Source organism: Vidua chalybeata, chromosome 4 (genome assembly GCF_026979565.1).
Source record: "Vidua chalybeata isolate OUT-0048 chromosome 4, bVidCha1 merged haplotype, whole genome shotgun sequence".
Classification (NCBI taxonomy): Eukaryota; Metazoa; Chordata; class Aves; order Passeriformes; family Viduidae; genus Vidua; species Vidua chalybeata.
The window spans coordinates 46,852,990-46,873,846 of NC_071533.1; the positions used below are offsets into that span (position 1 = coordinate 46,852,990).

Sequence of the window (20,857 nt, forward strand, 5' to 3'; positions counted from 1 at the left end):
AGAAACAGGAGAAAGAAAAATTAAAGTAAAAAAGAATGATCAGAAATACAAAGTGGTTTCATCACAAGAGATTATGTAACTCACTTTCCAGGCTGAAAACATCTCAAGGTGAGGAATACTGTCTGTGAAAGACAAATAGGGAGCAAGTAATTGCTGTTTTTGTAAAATCAAAACTCATCAGCACTCAGTGAAATCAGATTTAAACAAAACAGAAAAGAATCTCTTCTTTACACAGCACAATTCCATCAGGGGCATTCTTGCCACAGGATCTGGTAGAATCAAAACAGCTTCAAGAGATGTGACCTACACAGAGACTTGGCTGCAAAACACCTGCATTTGCATATCCAAATGCAGCCTTTGTGTCAGGGAATTGCACAGCTGTGATCAATGAAGGACAGGAGTGGGCAGCAGTGAAAATCTCCTTGTAGAAGGATCACTAGCCAGTGTGGGAGACAGGGTGACCATCATGGCAATTCTTGTATTCTGGCAGCTATTGAAAAACCAAGTTAAGAGCTTTGTCAAATGAACTAAACCCTAGGTAGGGCATATCTAGAAGTGGAGACTGAAACAACTTCATGTGTAGAAAGGACAAGATGCATGATTCCTGAGAAAACACACCGTAAAATTATTTTTATTACAGTATAGTGACTTCCTCTGCAGATGAAGGGTGAAAAAGAACTAAGGGTGGTAATGGATGCTTTTCCCATTGTCTTTGGCATTCAGATTATTTGAGAGCAGTGCCACTTCCAACTTCTTGCATAGAAAAACCCCACTTACCCAAACTTTGAAATGTTTCTTCTCGCTGTGAGCATTTTGAGCTTTCTGCAGCTTGTGTTCAGGCACATCAGCAAGCTCAGGTACTTCAGAGCAAGAGATCTTTAATACTTTGTCCCAGAGGCACATTTTAAACCTGTCCTTCACTCAGCCAGCTGGAGGCTGAGGTCTGCCAGGGCTGGGCTGGACGTGCCCAAGCGTACTTCCTTCTACACTGTCCCATCTGTAATACAGGAAACCTTTCCCAGCAGCAAACGCTTGCCCTTTATTCAGTCCCGTTCTCCTGCTTAGCTCCACGGATCCAGCAGGTCGTAGTGCTCTGAGCCGTGCCAGGCACGGAGCCTGCTCGTGTCTCATGCTGCACAGCTGCTCACGCCGCAGGTCGGAGCAGCTCCAGCAGCCCGGCTTCCCCCGGTGCGTGCCGCGCCGTGCCGTGCCGGTCCGGTCCGTGCCGCTCTGCTCCTCCCAGCACAGCGGGCGCTGGCGCGGCCCGCAGGGCTCCTGCTGGCCTGTGGCTCCCGGCCGCAAGGCAGCCTCAGAGCAGGCTGAGAGCTGCGCGTTCTCCGGCATGTGCAGGGGCAGTGAGGAAAAGTGCATGCAATCTTACATACAATCTTCAGGGGACCCAAAAAAAACACTTCACTCTTCTATGAAACACACAGCCATGTGCGCTGACTCCACGGCACTGTACCAGCAGAAATGTTTTCTACTTACCATAGCTAAAATTATTTTGATGTTGTTAATCCACCATTGATGTTTAGGGATCAGCTACTGCAACCAAATTGACCCTTACCTGTATCTGTTGCACTGTTTAAAAATGCTAGTTATCCTAAAATAGTTAAGAGTAACAATTGTATTCAGAGTACAATTGTATTTGAAGTACAAAATTAAGCCAAACAAAATAATGTATTTTTTTAGATTTACATAAAACTAACTTTAGCTTCATAACTAAAATAAAAATATAATGCACTAGAAGTGTGCTTCCACTGTGGGTTAGTAGGAATAGAAAAGAATGTGTATCATTCTGTGTAAGGAATGAAATAAAAATTTCAGGGTTTAGAAGCTGTTCATGCAAGATCTCATATCCTGAAAATGGAGTCCTATGTCATCAGTGAGCAATTGGAAAAACAGCAACACAAAGGTTATACACTATGAATTTTTAATCCTGAATAATTCTAGTTTTGGCAAAGGAAATCTAACTCTCCATTTTTCCTTCATCTTAAGATTTTCTTCTCCTTTCAAGGATAAGTGAATATTCTGTTTGATTGAATATCCATTGTATCAGATGATTGCGCAGTCTCTTTATCATATATCCTTTGTTTGCTTACTGCAGCATGCCGTTATGAAAGTAGCTCATACCAGGCTCTTGCTTTTTAGTTCTGAAAGTATAAACTCGATGCATACGTGTGTCCAGGCCTGCACTGGCTGTGCTGAACTAGCACAAACCCAGGGCAAGGGTCTGAAGTGGTAAACAAGATGCAAATTGCCCCAGTTGTTGCCTTGAGATTAAAATCCAAGGATTTGTGGATTTCTACTAACAACTTAATAGGAAACTAAATTGCAAAAAGTAAAAGGATCTTTTTAGACCCCCTGCTTCATGTAAGAGATTACAGAGGACTTTATTCTGGTTGTGAGTCAGGAAGATTGGGCTGCAAGCAAAGCCTTCTTCTGGCAGGTCTGGTGTGTTTCTGGGAGCCAAGGAACTGAGCTGGACATTCCTCCTGCAGCTGGGCATGGTCCTCACTCAGAGCCACAAACAAGAGTCCCCCATGAGGAGAACAAATAGGTCTTTCAGCATCCAGCAAACAGCGGACGAGTGAAGATTTCTTCTTGAATCTCAAGAAGGCAAGAAAATTATGGGTTCAATCTGGAATATTGATGATTTCCCCAGGTTTCTGCAAATCTACTTAGCTTTCATTAAGCAAATCAAATCAAATCAAATCAAATCAAAGCAAAGCAAATCAAATCAAATCACTTTTCTCTTCCATGTAGCTGTGTTCCACACAACATCAGTAGGGAAAAAACCCTGCAAAGGTCAGATTAGTACCTACTTGGGGTTCTAAACGTGCCTACTAATTTGGGGAAACACAGAAACATTCAGGAGCAGGATTTTTGGTAGCTTTACCAGCTATAAAGGAGCTGAGGCACATTTTTGCAACCCTCTTCTCTCTGTTCATGTACATTAATAACACTAAACTTGGGTATAATACTACCAGCTCCTTTAAACTGGTCTGCTTATTTTTAAGTCTTAAGAAACTGTGAAAACATTTTATAGGGTTTTTTTAGAAACTTTCATAGTGAAGCATTCAGACTCCTTTTCTTGTGCTTGATTTAAGGTATAAAAAGTTACTTTTTAAATGTTATTTTTAATTTGAGGAAGAAAATTTACTTAACTGTACAATAAACATTGAGTTAATTCTCAATTACTGAAAAATATACAGGTATGATGGACCATAGGAAAACTTTAAGTATTTTTTAACAGCATTTTCCTATAGTAGTCACATTTTGCTCCCAGCAACAGGAACCCTGCCATCAGCTCCAAGACACTTGGCTTCAGTTAAAAATTCCCAAAAGTCATGGAAATGCAGTATGAGAAAGCTACTCATGGGTGACTGGGTAGCTGCTATGAAACCATGAGTGTAAAGGCCCACTATGAAACAAGGGGGTACTAATGGAAGACAAGTAGGAAAAGGGAAGGAAGATTGAATTCCATGGCTGTTTAGTAAAGCAGGGGCTCAAAACATACACATTGTTACAGCAAACTGAGTGTGAGCCAACTTTGATGAAACATCAGTTCCCAATACACTACTAAATTAACAGCTATTATTGTGAACTCTCCTGAATTTAATGTTTATTAAGGGTATGAAATCAAAAGAATTTTAAATTCATTGACAGCAAACCAAACTTGTTCAAGTACAAAAGAAATTATGTCCTCTGAGAGTAACTAGATGCAACAGAATAAAAGCTTTATATTCAATTTAAAAATGCTATCAATACAGAACAATATTAATTGACATGCCTTTTATTTTCTCCTCTAAGAAAGAAAAATTCTGATACAATTTATATAAAACACTGTGCTTGTCCACCAAAAAATATGAATGTGAGGCAAGACACTTTGCAGGAAGGCACCATCATAGGAATCTGCTGTATTATTATCACCTCAATTTTCTGCCTCTTGTTACTTGCATAACTGACAATTAAGAAACTCTAAATATTTTCAAGCTAATCAGCTTTGGAATAGTACACTGAAAACCACAGCAATACAATTCTGGCTGACTGTGTATTGTCAGAGGTTCACTCGTAACAGCCATGAGAAGCACTCTCTACAAGGTAAATTTCTATTAGAACTTCAAGATTATCCAATTTGCACATTAATTTTTTTAGAAGATGAGCTTTTCTTGAAGCAATCTTCCTGTTTTATTTTAAGTGGTGTTTGGCTCTTTAAGCATCCTCCTCTTTCCCACTTTTTCCTCCTCATTTCTGACATTTGCTCTGTACAACTCCCCCCCAATTATCTTCTTATTTATGCTGTTCTGCTGCAAGCCCACTAAATCAATAAGGTCTTTGAGAATTTTCAACTTGGTAGGCATGTTATTTTTCAGCTCCAACAAGGATGTCAGGAATGCTGTTATGCTATCAACTTCATCGTGGTTTTTGCTCCCTTATAGCCCAAACCCCCAAATAAACACAATGTTGGGAGGTGAAACTGCACAGGTGAGAACATGAAAATCCCTAAGTGAAGGCAACATGTTCAGAGACAGAGCTGGAGATGCAAACACCAGGAAAAACCTCTTCAGTTTTGCCAATGTAGCTCTTTTCTTACAGGTAATAATAACAAAATATTCCATTGATTGGGATATCTTCTCCATAAACATGGTGGTTTTTTCGTGACTTGCAAAAATTGAGAAATAAGGTCAAATATACAGAGCCTAACATTAACAGTCAATTTATCATTCAAGGTTTTACCAAAGTTTGTCAGGTTTAGCCTTCTGCACTTACATGTAGCTATTTTGAATACGTGCAGTTTCGTTCAATTATTTTCCTCAGAAATGACTCTCTGTAGAAACCTGTTGTGGGCAAGTCAGAGTATCAGTCTAAAAAATACAGCTGGCACCATGAAACAGTTTTGAAAAAGTTATGGTTATTTCAGTGTCTGGCTCAGCTCTTCAGCCCTTTTCCCCTCAACAGTTTAGTAGTATTCCTGACATTATAAACCAAGTATGATGACAATTTCAAATTCCCAGCATATCACTTTCAGACAAAAGAAGATGAGAGGTTGAGTTGTACAGGTAACTTTTAATGCAAATCTTGAAAACTTGAGAAGATTTTGATATTCGTCCCTTCTCAATACATGGGATTGCATTTATTTACAGGTATTATTACCTTATGCTATATGTTCATATTACCCTTCTCATTCTTGAACAACAGCACAAATGGTTTAGTTATGACACTTCACAGTAGTCTTGTTTTTCATTTATGCAAAATTAAAAAAAAAATTCAGCATAAATACGTTTTTTTAATCTTCTGGAAAGTCAGGATTTTCTCCTCATTTATTAATAGTTGTGTCTGGCAGAGCACATCAAAGGTGCTGATACTCATTACTAATCTAGATGAAGTTCAAGTTAGCTGACAGGAGGTAATTTTCTTCAGTTCTTTATTTGACTGTTACTCATCCCAGGTATCTCCATATTTATTTACTTTAACTAAAGAAAACAAAAGAAAAAACAAAAGTAGTCATGTGACAGTTCAACAGCCGAAGTTTATCATATACAGTGCCAAAAAGTATAATGAAGTACACTGTCATTTGAAGTGGTGCATGGGGAGGGAGTCAGTCACAGCACAACAGACATGTAATTAAAACTACTTTTGAATAAATGGGGAGAAGAGTTTGCTAATAATTTTATCTTAATAAATTAATATTCAATCAGGAGGCCTACTGTGCTAATTCCTGCTCTACAGAATTTGTAATTACTTTGAAACAAATGTATCACGTGAATGAAACAAAGACAATTGGAGGAAACAGGCAAGGAATGTTACAATAAATAATGAGGCTACATAATCTGGTTACATGCACAGCTGGACGTATTCGGGATAGTTAAAAACACATTCAAAGACAAACAAACAGAAATCAGTAATCCCAACTAGGAAACTACTCAGCCATTATTATTTGGCAGCTTCCTTTAGCATAGGATTGAGTCAGAGAGGAAAAAGGCCAGGGTAGTGGGCTTTGTTCAGAAGTGTGCCACTGTAACTGAACAACAACCAGAAAGTGAAAACAGGCTCCCTTGAAAGTGAGCTGCAAAGTCCTCTGTAATTGACTGCCATCACTGAAAAGGTTATGAATGGCTTCATTTGATCCAGTAGGAATGCTGACACTAGTCAGGCACCCCTTTATAAATTCACTTGCAAGTTAATTATTAAGCTCAGTGCTTATTACTAACTACGCAGCAGAACAAGTGGAATGGAGCAAAATGCCTGGTCCTTGTCTCTGTGAGCTACCAGCAAACTGAGCATAATGCCCTGACAAATCTCTTTGGAGTGACTGATATTGCAGTGAGACACAATGAGAAGCTCTCTCAAAGTAGGATTTGATTTCCATTTCTATGAACCACAGCAGCTGAACAGGCTGCACTCATTCCCTGGAAAATGGGCCAGTCTAGATCACTATGCAGATGCACGTATTTGTGCCGCTGCAGGGAAGGGAGAAGGCACCGGCAGATGGAAGTTAGGGATTGCTTAAAGCTGGTTCAAACATGGTTTGGTTTCCCTTCTGCCCTTGCAAGGGAGGGCAGAAATCACTGTCTTCTATTTGCTAGGGACTCAGAGATAAGAGGATGAAGCAAGGGGTAGTGACTCTGCAAGTATGAAGAAGCACACAGCAAGTAACATGTCCAGTTTGACACAAGAAGCTAAATCGGATCTCAGCCCACAACATCAGTGTAATCCCTGAACTGCAGATTTAAATGTACTTGCATGTGTAAACCATTCCTGAATTTTTGTATGCCCTCCTTCCTCTTCTGCCCTAAACATGCGAAGAGACACTTTAAGAAGTCTATTTACAAATCTCAGCATACTGCTGAATTTTATTCTGCTCAGTTTTATTCTCAAAGCCCAAGTACAGCCTTCAAACACAGAACCCAGAAATATAATAGAAAGAATGCAATATTTGATCAACATTTTATAGAGGTCTTTTATATACCTCAGGTAACTAAAGTAAGAAATGCACATTCTCATTTCACAGCCACATTTGCCATGGAATATGGCAAGGTTCTCATAATGCTGCTTAACATTTCTTTGTATGGTTCACAAGTGACATTTCTAGGCATTCTATTTGTGGAAAAGTATCTTGAAAAAGAAACACTGTGTAAATCCATGAAGTGTCAGCCAATGGAATTTAAAAGCAATCTGAAACCACAGCTTCAATAATTTTTTCATGTCTCATTTGGCACAGTCACATGATAAGAGCCTTTTATCCTTCAAATAACAGTTAAAAATCATTATATAAAAATGGTTTATAATTTTTCTTTCAAGACTGCAGATCTGTCCAAAGATAGAGGATCTGCAGAAAGTAATTCACAAGCATCAAAGAGACTGACACTCTTAAGCAATACTGTTCCAGAGCTTAGTGTTACTGCTTCAGAACTTTTTGCTTTAATACATTCTTCTATACGTATTACCACCCATTGTGCCTAATAGGAGACAACAGCTGTTCCTAGAAATCTTGTTGCAACATGGCTGACAAGACTGGCAGTGCACACAAACCCAAAGAATTCAAGGTGACTAGTTCTTCAGTGTGTTCAATGGTAAAACTTTCCCCTTGCTACAATTGTTTTTACAGATGCTACATTAAATTTTAAAAGTTCTAGAGCAAGCAATTATGAATTACTTCTGTGTCTCCTTTTCAAAAAATTGATTGAGTCAAAAAGTTGTCTGAATGGCAACTTGCTCTTCAGGATATTGCATTCTTATTTTGCTCTGTAGAGTTTTCTTTTTCACTGTGAAAACAAATCTCAATATTGCTGCCAAATACTGTTTCCTTCCTCTGGGTTTTAATGTAGAAAATGAACCTCTACAAACAATGCCTCTATAGAAATTCACTAATTCCACACAAAACTATTCATAAAAATAAATACCCTCCCCTTCAAACCATCAGCCATGTGCTCTATTTTGAGAGAACAATGCTATCTAAAACACACGCCCCCCTCCCACAGCTCTTTGGTATAGCTCTGAGCTCAGAGAATTCTTGGTTGAAAGGGGTTGCTCAATATAATCAATGAAGCAAAACTTATGAGCTTTTCAATCTGGCACCAAGCAACATGGCTAGAGAAAATGAATTACAATTTTCTATGGGATGATCAAAATTTTTGAAAAAATTAATCTGAAACAGGAAACTACAAACTGTATGTATCACATATGAGATATCTACAGATACACTAAATATAAATTGCTTAAAAGGTATGCAGAATTAAACTTTGTGTTTGCAGCCATTTTTAACATTATGGCAAATATCTGAATTTTGCAAGTATTTCTGTAAATCAGTATATTACCTTCCTTAGCTGGTTTTTCCTGTGAAAACCTGCTTGGAGTTTCTGCCTTTGGTGGTTGCATTACTTCATATGTCTGTCTGTGTTTATTCCTTAATTCCTCGTACGTGATGCCTTTTTTTTTACGACCTTCCTCTGGAATTGGAGCAGGTTCTGGAAACAAAACAAACAGAAAAATACTAAATATGCCATAACACACCAAAATTTGGCTTCTAGAATACCAGTTAATTATTGCTCAATCCCAAATGAAAAGGTGCATGACGGCTGCAATTTTAAATACAACAGTGAATGTATATGGTCTTCAAGTAATCCATTCCTTTTATCCTTTCCATTTTGTCAAAGTTCTTTGAAACTGGCTGTTAAATAATTTTCTTCATTTTACCGTAAGAAATTCTAACAGCCATGTGGTAGTTGATGGATAAAATAGCTGTGGTCACTTTATCTAAAAATTACAATAATTATACATTTGACATATGTATGATTTCTGAAGAGAAATCTAAGTGAAGCTCAAGGGTTTGCATTAAGGTTTTAAATTTTGCTTTCAAAGAATTAGGACAATATCTATCATATGATGCCTGATAAACATTTGATCCTTTTATCTATATTTATAATGCAGAATCTTGGTTATATAATAAAGGTTTTACCAACTATTGATATTTGTGATGAAATGCAAAACAATTTTCTTGACACATTTATATCTGATACTTCCATATAATTATAACCAAGTTGCATGAAAGGGGTTTTTTAGTGAAATAAAACATTTTTCATAAGTAAGTTGAAAAAATCCAAATTAACTCAAAGTACAAAACCCTGCATTTGACAGTATCTTCCTCCTCTGTACCAGAGACACTTGAATTCAGAATCCTGTGTTTTCCCTGCAATAGCTGAGGACAGTTCATACTGGAAGGAGGGGAACAGCTGCATCTCACTTGAAAACCATTTTAGTTCTCTGTGAGAAAATCAGACTGTTAGTGGATAGAACACAATATCCATTCACTTCCCAGGAGACATAAATGTTTGTCACATTGTGAAAAAATTAATAAAAAGTTTAATGTCACAGAGTTACAGCACTATCCAGTAACAGCCCCACAGATTGCACACGAACTGCAATCACCTTGGAAGGGCCAGCAGACAATTGGTAGGCTATGCTTTATTCCATGAAGGGATGGCATATTCCCCTTTCCTTCAGTCAAAGAGAACTTTCAGTCAGGCTGAGTTTTTTGCAGGTTTAGTTCCACAACAGATTGTACCTTCTAAGTTAATTCAGGATCTTTACTTGCAATTAAAGCAAATTTCAGCTAGAAAACCCTGAACCTAGTTTACAGTGAGAACACAAAATCAAATTTATATTCATCTTCTGTGTACCAACAATTCTTGCAATTCTTTCACAGCTCTTTCATTCAAAACCACTATATTATGCCATGTGTGTTTGCATAGGGTGAGAATACAGTTTAGTAAGAGCAGTATCTAAGAGAAAGACAGGAGTCCTTGCAGTACAAACTGTTAAACACTAAGACTCACCTTGAACAGTGTAATCAGTAATTCCTGTAGGTGAAGATTCATTCAGAGAAGCACTGAATGGAATGGGTTCATAACTTGAGAGGGCTCTATCTGTTGAGCTGTAATCATCTGAATAGCTAGAAGAAGATGGGAATCCAGCTCTTGGAGATGACTCAGTAAATGACTGAGAAGGTATGTCTGAAAATTCAGATTTACGACTGGAACGGCTGGAAGAGAATAGAACTAAATATTAAATACTAAAATACTGACGTTTAAAATGGAACTATAAAAGTAACAATACTTGCAATTCAAGAAAATATTCTTTCATTTAAAATAGTTTAGTTTCCAACTAAATCATCACCTTAAAATTTTTTTGGGATGTTTTGGGTGTTTACATTGCAAAAATTTCTGTAGCCCTTTCCCCACAGAATCTTAACTCATACCTCCAGAACAGGAGAGAAGAGACAAAACAGATTGCATTTTACAGTAACTGAAGTTACAATCCTTTTTCTCAAGGAATCTTCAGATAAAAACACCCCACATCAGACACAAATAGCACACGGTATGCACATGTAACTAGGGGCAGTATGAACTATAGTGAATTTTAAAAGCCTTTTAGGAAGAATTTGATACTTAAAGCCCTTCATCATTAGAAGGTGCTGTAATTGATCAGGACTGAAGAACAGAAGAAGAACAAACAGCTATCTTAGGAAAATTAAATTATGAAAATTAATCAAGTTGCTGAATTCTGCAAAAATATTAATGAATTTTCTCTTGAGAGAGAAAGGTAATATAATATAAAGAATATTCTGGAAGTTGGTGCCAGATATTTTAAAGTGTTCATTATACTCTTAGAATGGCCTTGCAAGCCACTACACAACATGTCCCTCTATCAGGAATGCCACCACTAGAATGCCACCAGAATATCTCTAAGAGTATTTATTAATTTTTTACTTTTAATTTTTGTTTTAGCTGTAATTTTAGTTTCCTATGAAAAACATTTGCAATTAGTCTTTATTTAATTCTCATAATAAACATCCAGACCAAAGCCACTTTATTGCCTTAATTATGTTTTTAAAGTACATGTAAACACAGCTTTAAAAAACTACCTAATCTTTTAGCTCCCTACAAGTTTTTAACTGCAAATCAAATTACCAAAATACATTAATTAGTAGACATACAATGCTCAGGAAAGTGTAATGATTTCTGTTGCTGGGTTAAAAGGGTAGTGTGTATGGATAATAATGCAATTGAAATGAATTTAAATTATTTATTCAACCAAGGAAAAGGAATTTATCACTTAGGAAATAAAACTTTAAAATGGGCCATTAACGGTAGAAGGCATTTATTGGTGTGGCAGATAATAGCACTTAAACAAGTTCTCATGTAAACACAATTAATGAGCATGACAATTTCATATTAGAAACTGGAGGGGGGTGAAGGGACAAGTCCAATTCCAATTCAGCTGATTCTATACAATAAGTGTATGAAGTAGTAATGCCTGAAATTGTTTGATGTCATAAAACATATACATTTCAGAATAAAGGTAAATCTTGCAGACAAAATAAAAACTGTCATAAATCTGAATTTATAGTGTAATTAAGAATTTAAGCAAATCCTTTATAAACATTTAACAAATCTCAGCACATACACGGGAGGACTACTACTCACTATCCAAACACTATCCTCCCAGTTTTGAATCAAGGGTTTAAGTGACATATTCTGAAAGCAGCTTGCAATTAAAAACCAGTTGAAGTAGAAAATATTCCGGAAGAAAACAGGAAATAGTTTTAACAACCTGATGAGTTTCTCATATGTACAGCATAATGCTGTTACAGATGTAAAGGATTTAAACAAATAGCAGTAAGTTTGACCACCATGCTTCTTCCTGCACTGATATTGTTTACTAAGCTCTTTCCTTTGATAAACACTGAAATCATTTCCACCCTTTTCCTCCTTCAATCAAACTAAACTATGGGAAAAACTTCCAGAATGTAACACTATTTTATTTCGGTTAATTTAGTTTACTTCTAAACTAAGGAGGCAACTTCTGCTGTCACACTTCTCTAAGTAAATTCCATGGGAAACACTCTCAAGTTTACAAGGAATAGAGTTTGCTAAATTTATTTTTCTACTCCTTAAAGTGATCAGTTGTATGTAAAGAGCTTAAAACACATATTTTATAGCTTGCCAACTGATACAAATACAGATATCTGAAAGTGGCAGATTTGAGCTAATAGGGAATGAGGGAAGGTGCAGCTCTGAAGGTGTTGGAAAGCTGCAAAAGTAGTACTGATCTGTTAGTGTTTAAAATACCCTATGCAGAATATGCTTTAAATTTAAAAGATACTTAAATTCTTACTTAGGTGAACTATGTCTCTGAGCTTGTCGTAGAACATCTCCTATTGGGGAATCCTTCAGTTTCTTAAATTTCTCGCTACAGATTGGCAAGTAGGATATCTTTCCAGCCAGGTATCCACACATTCCAGCAACTTTTTAAAAAGAAAAAAAGATGGGTTTATATGCTGTACTATAATATCCAACATTGTTTTAAAATAATAATTTCAAATAAATAATGTAGTATCTTGAATAAAAGAAAGAAAACCAGTTTAGATCTAAACCAGAAACATGCAGTGATCATCTCTGCTTCTTCTGCAGACAAAGGGTACTAAAACCAAATGCAACAGCTGAACAGGGACATAAAGCAATGATTTAGACATGGTGTGAGCATCAGATGATTTCAGCTAGTACTTGGTGAATGAAAGGTGACAAAAAAAAAAGCAGAATTTTTTCCCAAGCTCCAGAAATCACAATTAACTATCAAAGATGATAAACCAATCAGAAATTAATACAGGCAGTAAATTCTGCTAATTTAATCTATCAGAACAGTCAGATCCTGAAAAGGCTTTACTAATGTGAAAAGAGGTCAAAATCAACTTAGTAGTAGGCTCAGTATTTTCTGTAAAGGATTCTGTGATTTGGCTGCCAGGGGGAAAACAACTGAATTAGCTGAACCCTTGTAATCACTAAGCAAACAGTTTCAATTTAGTGCATGAGCTACTTCCACCTGCTGCAAAGGACATAAGAATCAATTACCAAGATAGCTTTTTCTGGGCTTAAAACTTATGATTTCCATCAACTGGCTCCTTCCAGTTTTATGAGTGGGTCAATGACGTATGAAGAATTCCATGGGAATTAACAGTTTTCTTGTTGACTTTGTAGGAGAAAATGACTAGATCCTTCTTTCATGTGCAATGAGTATTTCCTAAGTATCAGGACTAAGAGTCTCGATTATCTTTAAGTCAGGAAAGAGTTAATTATCAATAACATTAATCCTCTGCAATTCTCAGCTGTAGATTACATTGCCTTGGAATCAATATAAAGGGGATTTTGCCCTAGCCTGCTGTACTGATACTGAAATTTTGATTCCTGGTCTAATGTCTTATTTTCAAAAGAAGGGTAAAAGTCCTTTTCCAAGGGAATAGAGAAGAACAGCCACAACTAAGAGTGATGTTTACAAATGAGGAATGTAAGGGTTTAGCTGTTTAGTAGTTAAAAAAAACCCAAACACCTCATATACAATAAATATGTGCAAAGAGAAAAATTACAAGCTCTTAGATTGGCCTAAGAAGAATTCAAACTAAATATTTAGCAAAACAAAGCTTAACAGAAAAGCTGATTACTCTTTTTGCATAAGTTACAAACAGAAAGTCTCTTTTTCTTGAGACCTTCTAGTAAAGAAAATGGGAAGTATCTCTCTGGAAGATGCTTCATTCTAAGTAATTATTGGTCAAAGTATTTGGTTTATTTTATTACAGAACTAAGAGCCAGATAATCTACATTTTTCAAGTTAGCATAGTAAATCAGGTATTGTTCTTTGCTTCTACATTCACTGTGACAAGATATTAGAGAAGCTGATTAGACATGGCCAGGTCCCACTGCAGACTAACATGAAGTACACACAGGCAAAGGAATCTTCCCCTTCTTTGTCAGAGAGGACCAATAGCTCTCTGCTGTGTTGAAGGGGATCCTGTCAATGTAGTGAATCAGCCATGACTAACTAGAAGTTTCAGTAAATTGTCAAGAGTACCTAGAAAACTACTGAGAAAAGTATAGTAATTCCTACAGGCAGAACGTCCTGGACAGCCCAGCTGCCCCTTATTTTTCCCCAATTTCAATAAATTAGTTCTATTAAATACAAAGAATGTAGCCCTTATGTGTAGGAGTGATTGGGGAAATATCAGTTCTATTATTTTTTAGAAATGTTTGTGTTATACTATTGTTTAGTGTTCAAAGAAAGTAACCAGAATTTAGCATAAACAACTGGAGTCCTAGTCTCTCACATTCATTTATCTGCTTAAACAACACTTCCTTGACCACATATCATGGGGTTTACCCTCTTCCCACTGAAGTAAACTGGCTGTATCTGCACAGATTGGCAAGATGGCAACTTCCTGTTTTACTGTCCTGTATTACGTTGAAAAGGTTAATTTATTAAGTTAATAATTTATTTTTGCTTATACTTCATCCAAAAATCATTCACACAAAATTGCTTTTTTCCTACAATTGTACATACATAATGTCCAGGAAAAAAAAAAAAGTAATTAAAATAGCCTGAATGGGACACGTGACATACATGAATAAAGACCTTCAAATTCGGAAGGGAGGGGTGGGTGTATTCTGGCAATGTAATTTAAAGTAAGGTTGCACAGTATCTATTTACAACGTTTTTATCTTAAATGATTATGTTACATTTATCAAGCAATTGTATACAAACCTTATAAACAAAAGTTGTCCAAAATATGCAGTACAAATTCAGACAGTAAATAAATCACTGAATCATAAAATGGCTTGGGTTGCAAAGGAACCTTAAAGATCATCTAGTTCCAACCCTGCTGCCATGAGTAGGGAGGCCCCTCACTAAACCTGGTTGTTCAGGGCCTCATCCAACCTGCCCTTGAACACTTCCAGGAATGAGGCCACAATTTCCACTTCCACAACTACTCTGGGCAACCTGTCCAGTGCCTTACCACCCTCAGAAAAGGATTTCTTTCTAACATCTCATCTAAATCTCTCCTCTTTTAGTTTAAAACCATTGGTCACACTGGGCATTAGGAAAAGGTTCTTCACTGAGAGGGCTGTCAGGCACTGGAACAGGCTTCCTGGGGAAGCAGACACAGCACCAAGCCTGTTAGGGTTCGAGGAGTATCCAGCAAACACTCTCAGTCACATGGTGTAGTTTTAGGTTGCTCTGTCAGGAGCAGGGAGGTCGGACTCTGGTCCTAATGGGTCCCTGCCAACTTGAGTCACAGTGAATTAGCCAGCCAGCCCCAGGGGAATTGCATCTGCATAACAGAGTCCAGAACATACACCATGAATAGAAGCTAAATTTATATGTAGCTTTTACTTACATGCAACTTTAATAAAAGAGCCAAATCTTGAGGTATCTCTTAGAACACCTGAAAATGAGGATGAAATCAGATATTAAGATATGTGATATTATATAAGATATATGTAATCAGATATCAATAATTAACTTGCAAAAATTCAACTGTAGTTATGTTTGTAGAAGCGGGTTACTCTTTTACACTTCACATTAAAGAAAATTTTAAAAAAACCCTAACATCTGAATTCCCCATAAAACTAAAAAAAAAATCTAAGAATTCTCTTTTTAATCATATTTAATCACAGGGTTATTAACACACTGAGAACATACTGTTTCATAATCATTGAGATACTGCACTTGTCACAACATAAAACACACATGAACTTGATTTTAAGTTCAACTCCTGCTTTATGTTGAGGAACTGCACATCATGTCGCTGCAGAGTCTGAACTTCTTTTATTTACAAGCAGATTGGACATTATATTATCATACTAACTTTCCAGCAGAAAGGTATTTCAACTGAGCAAACTGAAATGAAACTGAAGTATTTTTATACTTTACCTTTTCTAATTAAGAAACTAGTACCAAGCATGCTCACTGCAGCCAAAGGAAAAGCTGTGAAGAAGAAAAAAGCTGCTTAAAATACAATTTTCAATATTTTCAATCACATTTAACTAATATGCAATAAAATGAGAGTTGCTATGCCTTCCTAAGCTCATTTGTGTAATATAAGGATATATACAAAATTAACAAACTGTATATAAATATCAAACATTGTCAATTCCAGTTTTTAAGACCTACTACAAATTATGTCATACGAGTCAATGAGTCATCCTGCCTGCATTATACTTCATGCTTCCTAAAATACAAAAGCCAGCTTCAGATGGAATAAAGCTCTCCAGACAAGACTCCAGGTCTAGCTACAACTGCTACAGCATCGAAGTGCAGAACTTTAAGCTAGAGAGGCATACACAGTTCTTCACACCAGGAGGAAATCATATAGAGGCTAGTGCTTCTAAAAATTGTTGATAATCCAAAGTCTTGATGTTTTAACATAAGAATTTTGGAGAAAGTTTAACTCTTATAGAACTATAAATCCGATTGATTAAAATCAGGCAATGTTTTATTCACAGCAAATTAAAAAACAGGGCAGCTTTTCCTGTAGCTTACAGATCAAATTATACAACGCGGAGTTAGGGTCAGGAATGCAGAGAAAACATTCTGGAAGACCATCACTGCCTACCACAACCAGCCTAACAGTTCATGTCAATTTTTCTTATATTGAAAGACTTTATGTGGCAAGAAGCATTTGGAGATTGCAAAAACCAGAATGAATGCTTCTTTCAAGCAATGGTAATTATTTTATGAGGAAGATTACTGTGCAACTATTCATAAAGACCACCACCACTGCACAAGATACAGGGACAATGAAGTCACTAACATGACAGAAGGCTAAAGTTATTTACATTCAAGATTTAGACATGCCATAAAGAAATTTAATTTCATGCAAGTCTGAAAAGGTAGATGTTACAAAAAGGCTCAATGACTTTTAGGAGAGAAATTTTTGCAACAGCACTAGACGGTTGAAGTGTTTTGATGCACAAAATTTGCTAATTAAGTTCATATTTGAAGACAAGTTATATTTCTGGAGAGCAAATGAATAGCTAACTCCCTCACAAATTCTGACATGCCTAAACTAGGTAAGGAATCCAACCAGCATCTAACTCAGGGTAAATATGACTGGATGTCACTTCTAAGAAGAAATATTGGCTCCTTGGTTCAAAGCAAGATTACAGTAAAACTTCAGAATAGAGAATAAAACCTTCCAACCTATTAGATATTAAAAATCTCAAGCTTTTAGAGATTCCAGACCTAGATTTTCAAAAATTTACTGTTCTAGATTCTCTGAGATATAAAATGACAGCACAGATTTGAAACTAAATTGTAAAAGAAAAGCAAAACCAAAGCCAACAACAACAAACAAAAACCCACCAACAAAACAAGGGGAAGGAAGGTGTGTAAAGAAAAATACATTCAAAAATTATTGCAGAATATTTCAGTCTAACCCTTAGAAGTTTTAAATTATTTATAGACCTAACAGAAACATTCCAGATATCAAAACCAGGCTATACTCATATGTGAGCATGTAAGTGACCTGAAATGGTAACAAAAAATATTTTAAAAATAGCTAAATGAAAATTGGATTAATATCTAAAAATCAATATGAATTATTCAACTGTAAGAAAAAAAAAGAAACAACAACAAAACAAACTTAATAAATCAGAAACCATCAATGCTATGGGCAAAGAGTACTTCTTTTGCTTCAGGAAGAAAATAAATCTAGGAAAAAATAATGGAAGCCTGATAGATCAACAGCACATAAGGATGTGTATAATATAATGTACTCAAGTCAAAACTGTTTTATGGGGAAAAAGTTGTACCAGTATGATTTGATTTTGTTAGCATGATTAGAAGTGCGCAGGATAAAGCTGAAGGTTGTAGTGTGCATTTTTAAGACTGTAAGAATTTATACAATAATGTGATTACAAACTAGTAACTCCAGTAAAGCACATATTAAACTGAATTGTGAAATGACTAGTGGCAGAAGCTGACAAAAGAAACTATGACAAAACAGATGGTTTGTAAGAATGAGTAAAATTTGCTACAGCTTGAAATTTGACTAAACAAACTGAAAATACACAAATTTATAGTAACCTCAGTGAATAACAAAAGCTGACACAATACAAAGTGAGGATTTCAGGGCAGTCACACAAGCACCCTCTTGCAAAGGGGAGTTCAAGCAATATGTATTTAATACAGTGAATACAACAGTCTGGTATGTGTATGCAGAACAGGGAAACAAAGACAGGAGACCTAGAACACAGTGATGGACTTTAGGTTCTTGCAGCAAGATAACAGCACAGAACACAACCCCTGAAAAAAAAAAACAACTGTTACTGTTGTAGCTCCATAAAGGGAAATGACTCAAGAAACTAACTTAGGGCTTTCAAGTAATACCTACATGTTGTTTCTTCAGTGACTATATAAAGATGCACAGGGCAATAAGCTACACTGCCAAGCAGCAGAACAGCTCAGGAACAAACAATTCTCTCTCCTCTTTGTATTCCAAAAGAGAGATTATCAATAAACCATAACTATCATTGTACCACTAATGGACCTGCCTCTTTCACCTATAAAATTATACAGAAAAAAATGGCTACGTTGTAGCAAATATGCTGAAGATTTCCAAGTATTTGTGTAAAAGTGGATGAGGAGAATGCCAAACCAATGGAAATAGACAAAACAGCACTTTGAATGATTAATTCAAAATCACAATGCCTTAGGAGCTGTCCCCGAAAGCATTGGCTTCCACAAGAAATCAGAGCCCCAGTGTGCTAGAATTAGCAAATCAGCGGCTAAAGTCTTCATCTGTCCTGGTTTTTGCCAAGCCACCTATCAGCATCAGTAACCTACTAGTGTGTGATAAAAGAGCAGGTAACAATCATATCAGAAGGTCTTTTCAATCCTCATAACCAGATGTACAAAAATCAAGCATGCCTTGAACCTTGGGGTTACAGAAACCATGCACAGACACAGCAATTTTCTCCAAAAATTGAACAGAGTGACTACTTATATATTGTTCTCTTCACAAGTCTCTATAAAGATGGAAAGCAATGGTTATAAGTTAAACTGTTTTATTCTTGCATGTTAAAGATAACAATAAAAACTGAAAATAAAAATGCAAAAATAACACAAAAAAGAAAATCCAGTAATACAAATGAGACTCATTAATTAGATCTATTTTCAGACTTTTAATAACCACATTAACTTAAAATATGAAGAGATCTTTTTATTAGGCATGAAACTTAGAATATGTTGCACCTTTTACGAAACTGCTGCAAACTCTTAGTAAACACTACATGCATCAGCATTTGCTGGGACACAATTCTAGTACATGTGAAGCTCATTAATGCTCTGTTGTGCTATATTGTCCCAGGCCCTCTGTAATGCCTCAGGCAACAGCAAAAGCTAAGGGTGAAGGAAAGCAACCAAGTTTAGCAGCATAGTGAACTTACCTCTATACCGGAAACTCTCTTCAGCACATTCCTTGAGGAGTCTTCTTTCCTCCTCCGTTGGAACATAAGGCTTTGGTACTTCCCTCTTTCATTAGGAAAATAAATTAAAAAAGAATGGACAAAACAGTTATTTTTCAATCAATAAACTTAATGTCTAACTTTCACACCTTGTAGTTTCTATATTTTCACCCAGTTATACTTAAGAAATCAGTGCCTTTTGTACACAAATGTCACATGAAATATGTAATTTAAAAAAAAATCCAGTGCTTCTAAAATTTACATGAGAGAGCAGGAAATACTTGGTGCGTAGTCAGATCCCAACTTAGCTCAGTCTTTTTACTTCAGAGAAGCCTGCTTTGATCCCTCCAACCAGCCTTCCAAATAGCTGACATCTGACAGATCATTAAGTGCCTTTTTGAAGTATTCCTCAGGGTTTCAAAGACAACAGGGTGTGTTGTTGGTTCACACGGATGCAATTCAGCGAGAGCTGACCAGCTATTTCAGCAGGTGTGAGAGGCTTGTGCCGAGGTGCTGACCCTGTCCTGCCGGGCACACTGCCGGCCAGGAGAGGCACAGGAGAGGCACAGTGAGAAGGCCATCGGCACCAGGGGAACAGAGCATCACAGAATCAGTTGGGTTGGAAAAGAATTCTGAGGTCATCTAGGACTGAACATCACTTTGTCAACCAGACAGTGGCACTAAGTGCCATGTCCAGTCTTTACCTAAACACCACTAGGGACGGTGACTCCAGAACCTCCCTGAGCAGTCCATTCCAGTATCTAATGACCCTTCCTGTGAAGAAATTTCGTCTAATGTCTAATCTAAATCTCCCCTGGCACCGCTTAATACTATGCTCTCTTGTCCTATCGCTGGTTGCCTGGCAGAAGAGATCGATCCCCACCTGGTTACGACCTTCTTTCAGCCAGTTGTACACAGTGATAAGGTCTCCCTCAGTCTCCTTTTCTGCAGGATAAACAACCCCAGCTCCCACAGCCACTCCTCATAAGACTTGTACTCCAGACCTCTCACGAGGTTTTTCTTCTCTGGACATGCTCCAGCACTTCAGTGCCCTTCCTGAACTGAGTGGCCCAAATCTGAACGCAATACTTGAGATGTGGCCTCACCAGTGCCGAATAGAGGGGGGATGGTGACTTCCCTGGTTCTGCAGGCCACACTATTCCTGATACAGACCAAGATGCCAGTGGTACCTCGCTGGCTCACGGTCAGACGTGAACACCTCTTACGTCCTGCCAGGATCCCCCACCCGGCCCCAAAGAGGCCTCAAGGGCACCGGCCCCGCGTGGAGCTCAGGGCAGGACGGCCGAGCGGCTGACAGGAACCCCCTTTCCCCGGCCCGAGCCCTCCGCCTCGCCGGCCCCAACCCCGCCAGGTTTCCCCGCGGCAGCGAGGCCGAGCCAGCGCAGTTACCTCGGCCGCGTCGCCGCCGGGGCCGGGTCCCTGCCCGGCCTCCATGGCCGCCGTGACCCGGAAGTGCGCGCGGCGCACGGCGGGCGCGGTGCGCGTGCGCGCAGCCGCCAGTCGCGCGGGGCGGGCGGGCCGCGGCGGCGCCGGTTTGG

The 20,857-nt window shown here is 37.6% G+C and overlaps 1 protein-coding gene across 1 annotated transcript; it reads right to left on the reverse strand.

Annotated features, from left to right (window-relative positions):
* Window positions 1-5,050: 5,050 nt before the first annotated feature.
* Window positions 5,051-20,791, reverse strand: OCIAD1 (OCIA domain containing 1). The gene is made up of 8 exons (XM_053941019.1): window positions 20,709-20,791; window positions 19,281-19,365; window positions 15,766-15,819; window positions 15,230-15,277; window positions 12,181-12,310; window positions 9,840-10,045; window positions 8,322-8,471; window positions 5,051-5,477 (listed from the first exon to the last, which is right to left on the reverse strand). The coding sequence occupies exons 1-8, from the start codon at window positions 20,751-20,753 to the stop codon at window positions 5,440-5,442; spliced, it is 756 nt and encodes a 251-aa protein (XP_053796994.1). The 5' UTR covers window positions 20,754-20,791; the 3' UTR covers window positions 5,051-5,439.
* Window positions 20,792-20,857: the final 66 nt, after the last annotated feature.

Coding starts and splice junctions, on each gene's coding strand:
- OCIAD1 (XM_053941019.1), bottom strand. CDS start 20,753: ATGGAGGCCGGGCAGGGACCCGGCCCCGGCGGCGACGCGGCCGAG. Junction 15,820..19,280: donor AGAGAGTTTCCGGTATAGAG/GTAAGTTCACTA, acceptor TCTTCTTCACAG/CTTTTCCTTTGGCTGCAGTG. Junction 15,278..15,765: donor TAGTTTCTTAATTAGAAAAG/GTAAAGTATAAA, acceptor CCTCATTTTCAG/GTGTTCTAAGAGATACCTCA.